This window comes from Rhagoletis pomonella, unplaced genomic scaffold, assembly GCF_013731165.1.
Source record: "Rhagoletis pomonella isolate Grant_MI unplaced genomic scaffold, Rhpom_1.0 Rhpom_scaffold_00004, whole genome shotgun sequence".
Classification (NCBI taxonomy): Eukaryota; Metazoa; Arthropoda; class Insecta; order Diptera; family Tephritidae; genus Rhagoletis; species Rhagoletis pomonella.
Genome location: NW_023458558.1, coordinates 80,124,524 through 80,135,100, shown reverse-complemented (window position 1 = coordinate 80,135,100; position 10,577 = coordinate 80,124,524). Strand labels below are relative to the sequence as shown.

The window sequence follows — 10,577 nt, the reverse complement described above, 5'->3', positions numbered from 1 at the left end:
TGTTCATGAAAAGTGGACTTAGCAACATTTCACTCTAAGCTAGCGATTTGAACTCCGTCAGACATAACTTCAAAATGATAATATGAAATTTCGATCTTCCTTTTACTTGTCCTCAACGCGTTTAAAGAAAACAATCTCCTTCATTACTCCTGCATTACTTGTCAACTAGTTTCAAGCTAGCTTTTTGTAGCTAACAACAAGTTATATATTTTATAGAAATCCCGCAAAAAAGCTAACTACAACTGGGTTATTTTTTATCAATTGATAATTTTTTTCTGCAGGCCAGATCCGTATGTACTATTTAAATTTAAAGAAATAAAAAATTTTAAAAGTTAAGTTATTGGGATAATTTATGTCGCTATCAATAAATTTTTGCAATAATCTTATCAACCGTTATGTTAAACCTATCAAAAGTTTAACCCATCAACTCGAACCAGAACGGGTCTTTTTGACCCACTGTTTAAAAATATGGCTTATAGATGGTCCACATAATTATTTATAATAGAAATATATATATTAATTAAATATTTATATACATATATATATAATATAGAAACGGAATATATATAATATATATTAATAAATTAAATATTTATATGTATATATATAATATATATAAAAGTTACTTCTCAATAAAATATATATTAATATATAGTTATCAGTATATTTAGTATTTATATTAATAATATTTATTAAATATACATGCAGGTATGGCTACTAATTATTAAATATAAATAAAACCCTCTTCATTTCTATAAATCTGTTAATTTAAAATATATTTATTTCTATAAAGAAATATTTTATATAAGATATTTATATATATAAACAATTAAATATTTATATTTATATATATGTAAATATAAATATTTATATGTATATATATATACATATAAATATATTTATATTTATATATATGTAAATATAGATAGAAAAATTAAAAATTTAAATTTTAATATTTATATAAATAAAAAAAAAAATCAATTAATATTAATCTATAAATTTAATAAAACTTAAAAAAAAAATAAATTTCGATTAATATTAATTTATAAATTTAATTAAAAATTTTTAAAATTTTATTAAATTTATAAATTTAATAAAATTTAAAAAACAAATAAAATTTAATTAATATTAATCTATAAATTAAATAAGAATTTAAAAAAAAAATTAATTTTATTAAATTTATTTAATAAATTAAAATAAATATTTTTATTAAGTTTTATTAAATTAGTTATTATAATTACTAATAAATTTTTTTTAAATGTTAATAAATTTTTATAAAATATTTTTAAAATTTTATTATTTAAATAAAAATATTATAGTTATAGTTTATTATTAATTATTTATTAATTAATATAAATAAAATAAAAAAATGTTTATTAAAAAAATGGTTTTTTATTATATTTTTATAAATATGAATAAATATGATAGGGGGTCTGTTTATTTGTAGGGAGGAAATACTAATTGATTTTATTTAAATAAAAGTTAATTTTTACATAATATTACTAAAGTTTTATTATTTATATGATAATATATTTAATAATATAATTTATTATTAATTATTTTATAAATATATATAGATAAATAAAAAAATGTATATTAAAAAAAATGGTTTTTTATTTTATTTTTATAAATATAAATAAATATGATAGGGGGTCTGTTTATTTGTAGGGAGGAAATACTAATTGATTTTATTTAAATAAAAGTTAATTTTTACATAATATTACTAAAGGTTTATTACAGTGCGCTCGGGATAACGTCAACTAATTAAAACCGCGAGTGTTGACATTTATCAAATTGTTGACGTTTTTGAATGTGCAAATTTAAAGCCAAAATTTAGTTAATACTGTAGGTTAAAGCGTTTTTATTGCTCGGAAAATAAAATCAGACATAAAGCAAATCCAGAGAAAAACAAAAAAAGTTTTCCAACCTAAATACATAAAACAAAAAAAAAATATTTTACATGAGATCATGGCATACATACATATGTATCTATTCTTAAAAGAAATCTGTCATTTTTTTCTGCTGTTTTTTCCGCTCCAATAATTGAAATACAGCCTTCTCCCTTAGACGTCTTAACACATTTAGATCATCTTGCGAAACATTATCGCATCCGGCCCAATCCTAAGCCCGGTTAAAAATTTCTATGGCTTCGCTTGGCTTTACTGTTTGTAGATTTTCATCCACATCGTAAGCGTCATCATCGGACACTTCTAACTCCTCATTTGGTCCCGACCCAGTAACATCATCCAACAAAATATCTTGATTCCACTCCTCAATGGATGGCACTGTCAACCTATAAAAAATATTAAAACTATGTCTGATAGTGTCCCTAAAATGGCTTAAGAAAAACGACAAACCTGAGGATTTAATTCATTAAGCACATCAACTGCGCGCGTCATTAGTAGCTGAAGCTCCGAATCCATATTTGCTTTCAGAATGCTAAATGGAATATTTTCCTCTGGATCTTCCTCAGTTTCCGTGAAACTCAAAAGATTTTTCCAGCATTTAGCCATAGTGTCTGTACTGACTTTATTCCATGCGATCTCTAGAAACGTAACAGCATCCTTTAATGTTACTGTTTTCATTGAACTGACTAAATCTGAATTTTTGCCGCCATCATGGCTAAAAGACTTGTTCTATAGTAAAGCCTCGTTATCTTAATTGCATTTTGGTCCATTGGCTGGATTAGTGGGGTCACATTTGGCGGAAAAAACATTGCAATTATGTTTCCATCCTCTGTTTTAAGCTCCAATTCACTTGGATGAGATGGAGCATTATCTATTAGAAGAAGTGCTTTAACTGGCAGATTCTTTTTTGAAAGAAACTCTGTTACCTAAAAATAGAGAATTTTAATTGTTAAAAATTATGTCTATTCTGCCACATAAGAAAAATTTTAACCTGCGGCACAAATGATTTATGAAACCAATCGCGAAAAATAGTTGATGTCATCCATAAGGACTTGGAACTTGTGTACTCAGTAGGGCAGTTGAAATTTTTAAAAACGCGCTGATTTCTAGCTTTTCCAATTACTAGCAGTTTGAGATTGTGATTTTCGGATGCATTAGCACAACATAAAAAAGTGATTCGTTGTTTTTCCGTCTTCATTCCCGGAGCACTCTTTTCGGCACTTGATACATAAGATTTGTCTGGCAAAATTTTCCAGAACAAGCCAGATTCATCAGCATTGTACAATTGATCGTGACATAGACCCATTTCTTCGATTTTTGCTTTTAGAGTTGCTTTAAATGGATCAACAAGCTGAGGCTGTGAAGAAAGCTTTTCTCCAGATATTTTAAGAAGTCGAATGCCAAATCGTTTCTTAAATCCTTGCAGCCACCCATCACTTGCGTTAAAAGCTGAATCTTTTTCTTTTAGTTTTAGATGAATCTCTTTAGCTTTTTCCTTCAGCGCTAATGCATTTATAGGATAATTTCTTTCCCGCTGCTTAATAAACCAACGGTACAAACATTTATCCATTTTGGGCAGCTTTGATGCTCTTACCCAGCAAAAAACACCATTACCACAGAAACGAAAGTGGAAACGAGCTAGGCAATGGGAATGGCTTACCCTTTCGCTTCAAGAAGGCCTTATTTTAACATGGGCATGTCATTGGAGGTAAGCCCTTACCCGCAGCATTACCTTCAAACGAAGGGAGAACGCATGGATAAACAGAATCCAGAGAAGCGAACAAAGAATGCCTTACAGAGAAACTAATGTAGAATGCCTAGATAAGTACATACTTATTTATATTAAATTGAAATCAGAAAATGTCTTAAAAGATTAAAATTAATTAAAATTTTTATAAATCAGCTTTTATACATACATATGTATTTATTTAGGTATTTAGATTTTCTTATAAATCGGTATGTACATACATGCATATTTAACTAAGCTTAAAATTGTATTTCCTCACTCTTGTACTTCACTTCATTGACTGACTTCAACTTCGCTGCAAATTGAACAAAGCAAAACATGATTTTTATGCGAGACAAATTTCCACAGAAAGTAACGGTAGAAAAAGAATTTTTGGGTATTCATTCTATTTTTCAGCTGACTACGATACAGCATTCTACTTTGCATTCTCCGAAATGAAGCAAAGAAGCAAAATAAAAAAAATATTGTAGGACATTCTACTTTGTATTCCCTGAAATGAAGCAAAGAAGTGAGACAAATAAAATATTGTAGGACATTCTACTTTGCATTTCCGGAAATGAAGCAAAGAAACGAATTTAAAAAGAAATATTATAGGACATTCTACTTTGCATTCCCCGAAATCAAACAAAGAAGCGAAATAAATAAAATATTGTTGGACATTCTACTTTGCATTACCGGCAATGCCTAAAAGAAGCCGAAAAATTTGAAGGCATTATAACGCTATGCCTTCTAGAACACGTTACCACTAAAAGCGATTACCGATTTTTTGCTGGGTAATGTCTTCCTTTTTCCCGGCCCAGAAAATGTGTTATTAACACATTTCAAAATTGCCTTTTTTTGGATTTTATCTTACTAATCGTTGATTTTGTTACACCATATTGTTTCGCTAAAGCCGTCGCACTTGCACCTTTTTGTAATAAATCCAAAATATTTGCTTTTTCTTGCAATTGAAGAACTTTTGGTTTTTTTGAGCTCATTTTATACGCGCAACTCTAACGAGATCAAGAAAGCAACTGAACAGAAAACGACAATAACTACCCATCAATAGACACAAGGGGAATCCCCAAAACTAAAACTAATTACCAGATGTGGGCACTACCCCAAACAAGCGTGAGCTAAAAGTGAGAATGTGTTAGTGTGCCTAATTCATTTTGCATGCTGTCGTGTTCTCATCGCAGCGCTCTCGCTTGTATACGTACACGCGACTCTTACGCTCTTTTAGCACCTGCTAACTCTCTGCCCATGCCTGCTAATTACACACGGTTGTATGAAAGTATTTTAACCGTTACTAAAGCTAAAACTTTGAATTATTTGAGTTGACGTTTTAGAGCTTTGAGGTTTGGTTGACGTTTTAGAGTAGACAATACAAATAAAAAAGGGTTGACGTTTTGGGATGTTGACGTAATGGGGGGTTGACGTTATGCCGAGTGCACTGTATTTATATGATAATATATTTAAAAATATAATTTATTATTATTTATTTTATAAATATATATAAATAAATAAAAAAAATGTATTAAAAAAGATAGTTTTTTATTTTAATTTATAAATATAAATAAATATGATAGGGGGTCTGTTTATTTGTAGGGAGGAAATACTAATTGATTTTATTTAAATAAAAATTAATTTTTATACAGTATTACTTAAATTTTATTATTATTAATATTAATTGAAATTATAAAGTTTTACATTTAAATTAATTTTATATAATATTAAAGTTTTATTTTAGCTTAAAATTTTATTATTGATTTATTTTATATGTAAGTTTTTGCATTAATTTTTATTTATTTAAATAATAAATAAATTTTATTATCTTCTCAGTAATTATTTTTATTAATCAAAGAAATTTGTAAATAGTAATTTCATACAGTATTGGCTAAATTTGTGCCAGCAGCCGCGGTTATACAAATAATACAAATAAAATTAGTTCAGTGTAAGTTAAATTTTATATAAATAAAATAATTGTAAATTTATTAGGTGAAATTTTAAATTTATAAATTTTTATTTTAGTTAGATTAAAGCTTATAAATTTTGTGAATAAACTAGGATTAGATACCCTATTATTTAAAATGTAAATATAAACACTAAGGATGTATTAACTATGTTCTTGAAACTTAAAAAATTTGGCGGTATTTTAGTCTATTCAGAGGAACCTGTTTTGTAATTGATAATCCACGATGTGCCTTACTTAAATTTGTTTTTCAGTTTATATACCGTCGTTATAAGAATATTTTATAAGAATAATAATTTTCTATAATTTTTATTAAAATTTATATCAGATCAAGGTGTAGGTTATAATTAAGTAGAAATGGGTTACAATAAAATTATTTAAGTGAATTTAAATGTGAAATATTTAATGAAAATGGATTTTATAGTAAAATTTTATAGATTAAAAATTTGATTTTAGCTCTAAAATATGCACATATCGCCCGTCGCTCTTATTCTTAAGATAAGATAAGTCGTAACATAGTAGATGTACCGGAAGGTGTATCTAGAATGACAATTTAAAGCTTATTTAGTAAAGTATTTCATTTACATTGAAAAGATTTTTGTGCAAATCAATATAAATTGATTAATATTTATTTATTAATTTATATTTATTTTATTTATAATTTATTAAAAATAATTATATAATTTATTGTTTTAGTAATTTGTAGTGAAAAAATAATATTAATAATAGTTTATTAAGTATTGTGAAAGATAATTGAAATAATTTGAAAAATTATTATTTAAAAAGAAAATTTTATTTATTGTACCTTGTGTATCAGGGTTTATCAAATAATTAATAATTATTTTATTAATCTCGATTTTATAAGAGTTAATTATTTATTAAAGTTAATGTGCCAAAATTATTTTAAATAGATAATTAGAAATGAAATGTTATTCGTTTATAAAGGTATCTAGTTTTTTTAGAAATAAATTTAATTTACAAGTTTTTAATTTTTTGTTTATTTATTAAAATAAAAAAGTTATTAATTTGAATATTTTAAGGGATAAGCTTTAAACTAAATTATTAAAAATTAGTAATTTTAATATAAAATGTATGAATAGAATTTTCAATCATTTATAAATTTGTTATAAATTATTTTATAATTTTTATTATTTACTATTATTTAAAGTTTTTATAAAAAAATTTTCATACATTTTTTATGAAAATTAATAATGATAAAATTAGTATATTTTATATTGTATATATAATTTTATTTGACAAGTTTATATAAAGAACTCGGCAAATGTATATACTCGCCTGTTTAACAAAAACACGTCTTTTTGAGTTATTTTTAAAGTCTGACCTGCCCACTGAATAATTTTGAATGGCCGCAGTATTTTAACTGTGCAAAGGTAGCATAATCATTAGTGTTTTAATTGAAGGCTGGTATGAATGGTTGGACGAAGTATAATCTGTTTCATATAAATTTATTGTAGAATTTTATATTTTAGTTAAAAAGCTGAAATTTAATTAAAAGACGAGAAGACCCTATAAATCTTTATACTTAATATTATTTTAATTTTTTTGAATATATTTTATTTTAATTTTATTAATTATTTTGTTGGGATGATGTTAAAATTTAATGAACTTTTAATTATTAAAAATCATTAATTTATGATTTATTGATCCGTTAATAACGATTATAAGATTAAGTTACTTTAGGGATAACAGCGTAATTTTTTTGGAGAGTTCTTATCGATAAAAAAGTTTGCGACCTCGATGTTGGATTAAGATATATTTTTAGGTGTAGTCGCTTAAATATTAAGTCTGTTCGACTTTTAAATTCTTACATGATCTGAGTTCAGACCGGCGTAAGCCAGGTTGGCTTCTATCTTTAATTTATTATAATATCTTAGTACGAAAGGACCAGGTATTAGAATAATTATATTTTAATTAAAGAATATAATTAATTGTACTGTTTTGGCAGATTAGTGCAATAAATTTAGAATTTATTTATATAATTTTTATTACAAATAGTACTTGTTTTTTTTTAAATTTATTTTATCTTTAATTAGTAAATTAATTTTGGTAATTTGTGTTTTAGTTAGAGTTGCTTTTTTAACTCTTTTAGAACGTAAAGTGTTGGGTTATATTCAAATTCGAAAAGGACCTAATAAAGTTGGACTTATAGGAATTCCTCAACCTATATGTGATGCAATTAAGTTATTTACTAAAGAACAAACATATCCTCTTTTATCAAATTATTTATCTTATTATTTTTCTCCTATTTTTTCTTTATTTATTTCTTTAATTGTTTGAATTTGTATTCCTTTATTCGTTAAATTATTTTCTTTTAATTTAGGGTTATTATTTTTTTTGTGTTGTACTAGTTTAGGTGTTTATACAGTTATAATTCTAATTATGCTTTATTAGGGGGATTACGTGCTGTTGCTCAAACTATTTCTTATGAAGTTAGAATAGCTTTAATTTTATTGTCTTTTGTTTTTTTAATTGGGAGTTATAATATACTTGATTTTTATTATTTTCAATATTATATTTGATTTGTTATTATTTTATTTCCTATTAGTTTAGTTTGATTTTGCATTTGTTTAGCTGAAACTAATCGTACTCCTTTTGATTTTGCTGAAGGTGAATCTGAATTGGTTTCTGGGTTTAATGTTGAATATAGAAGTGGTGGATTTGCTTTAATTTTTATAGCTGAATATGCTAGAATTTTATTTATGAGAATATTATTTTGTGTAATTTTTTTTGGTTGTGATTTATTAAATATTTTATTTTATATTAAAGTAACTTTTATTTCATTTGTATTTATTTGAGTTCGTGGAACTTTACCTCGATTTCGTTATGATAAATTAATATATTTAGCTTGAAAATGTTTTTTACCTTTTTCATTGAATTATTTATTGTTTTTTATTGGTTTAAAATTATTATTAATTTATTTAATGTGGGTGATTTAATTTAGTAAAGTTAATAGAAAATAGAATTTCTATCTTATGTTTTCAAAACATATGCTTATTATCAAGCTCATTAACTTATTAAATTTAATTAATTAAGTTATCTCATCATTTATTAATTAGTGGATTAATAATATAATATAAAAAATAAATTACTGTTAAAATTTGTCCTACTAATACATATGGGTCTTCTACAGGTCGTGCTCCAATTCAGGTTAATAAAATAACTGTTACTACTATAGTTCAAAATAAAATTTGGTTAATAGGATAAAATTGAATACCTCGAAATTTACTTAAATGATAAAATGGAAGAATTGCTAAAATTGCAATTGATAAAACTAATGCAATTACTCCTCCTAGTTTATTAGGAATTGAGCGAAGAATTGCGTAAGCAAATAAGAAATATCATTCTGGTTGAATATGAACTGGAGTAACTAATGGATTAGCTGGGATAAAATTATCTGGATCACCTAATAAATATGGATTAGTTAGTGTTAAAATAATTAGACTTATAATTATTACAATAAATCCTACAATGTCCTTATAAGAAAAGTAGGGATGAAATGGAATTTTGTCAATATTAGAATTTAGTCCAATTGGATTATTTGAGCCTGTTTGATGAAGAAATATGTGAACTAAAGTTATAGCTAATTACGCTGTCTGGGGTATGGCCACAAAAAGGCGCAATGCAAAGGCCCAGACAGAAGCAGTTCATGCAGGAAACGTGGTCAGCAGGGCCACATAGCCTCTGCATGTAAAGAAAGCCCAAGCTGCTACCTGTGCTCGGCAGGAGATGGACAGAAAAATGCCAATCACCTGCCCGGGTCGGGAGCGTGCAAGGCCTTCAGAGATGCCCTTGCTGAGGCTAAGACAAAGCTTGGGAGAATATGATTAAATTTATACAAGGCAATTTGAACAGGAGTAGGTTCTTGAACAAAGAGCAGACGCGGTCATCATCAGTGAACCCTATAGAACAAAGGAAACCTGGCATGTAGACCAATCAGGCTCGGCCGCGATATGGATTGCTAACCCCAACCATCGCGCAGAGAGCAGCGGGGTCGACGCTGCTACGTCTGGGTTAAAATGGCGCAAATCACTCTGGTGAGCTGCTACCTGTCTCCAAACGTCACTCCTAGCAGATTCCCAAGGTATTTCACCCACAACGGGAGAGATCCACAACAGGGAGTCTTGTGTCTTGAAACTATGCGCTGCATTCACCGGGCATGCAAAGCCTCAATGCCACAGAGGAGAGCATGATCAGGTAAAAAGCAGGTATACTGGTGGAATGACCGAATTGCTGAGCTGCGAAGGGCCTGCCATAGAATGCGTAGACTCGCAACGCGCGCTCGTGGTAGACCCGAGGCGCTGACCAGAGCAGCAGCCTACAAAAGCGCTAAGAAAGCACTTGGGGCCGAGATACAGAAGAGTAAACGGAACTGCTGGAAAGCGCTATGTGACGAAGTGGATCGCGATCCCTGGGGCCAGGGATACAAAATAATGATGAAAAAGTTCCATACATCATCACAGGCGATGGATGAGGCCCGAGTTAAGAATATAGTGGATGCGCTATTTCCCACACACCCACTAAGAGCCGACACAGTGTTCGTCGAGGAGCAAGCCGAGGCACCACTGTTTTCGACAGACGAGCTGAAGCTAGCCCTGAAAAGCATGAAAGCCGACAAGGCTCCAGGCCCAGATGGCATACCAGCGGAGGCAATTAGGTTAGCAGCGGAAACGAGCCCTGATCTTCTGCTTAACATGTACAACAGCTGCCTTAGGGCCCGGGTTTTCCCAAGCCAATGGAAGAAGGCGAGACTGGTGCTTATACCCAAGGGCAAAGGGGACCCAAACTCTCCTTCATCCTTCCGGCCACTCTGCATGCTAGACACAGCAGGCATAATGATGGAGAGTTTGCTCAAAATACGCTTGACGTCAGCCATAGAAAGCGAGGGAGGCCTTTCACCCCGACAGCATGGCTTCAGGAAGGGACACTCAACTATAGGAGCAATTGGCGAAGT

The 10,577-nt window shown here is 28.5% G+C and overlaps 1 protein-coding gene and 1 pseudogene across 1 annotated transcript; both read right to left on the bottom strand.

The window, feature by feature from the left end:
* Positions 1 to 2,013: 2,013 nt before the first annotated feature.
* On the bottom strand, positions 2,014 to 5,072 carry LOC118738345 (annotated as a pseudogene).
* Positions 2,829 to 3,494, bottom strand: LOC118738599 (jerky protein homolog-like). The gene has a single exon (XM_036469532.1). It carries the CDS (start codon positions 3,475 to 3,477, stop codon positions 2,857 to 2,859), a length of 621 nt encoding a protein of 206 aa, XP_036325425.1. The 5' UTR covers positions 3,478 to 3,494; the 3' UTR covers positions 2,829 to 2,856.
* Positions 5,073 to 10,577: the final 5,505 nt, after the last annotated feature.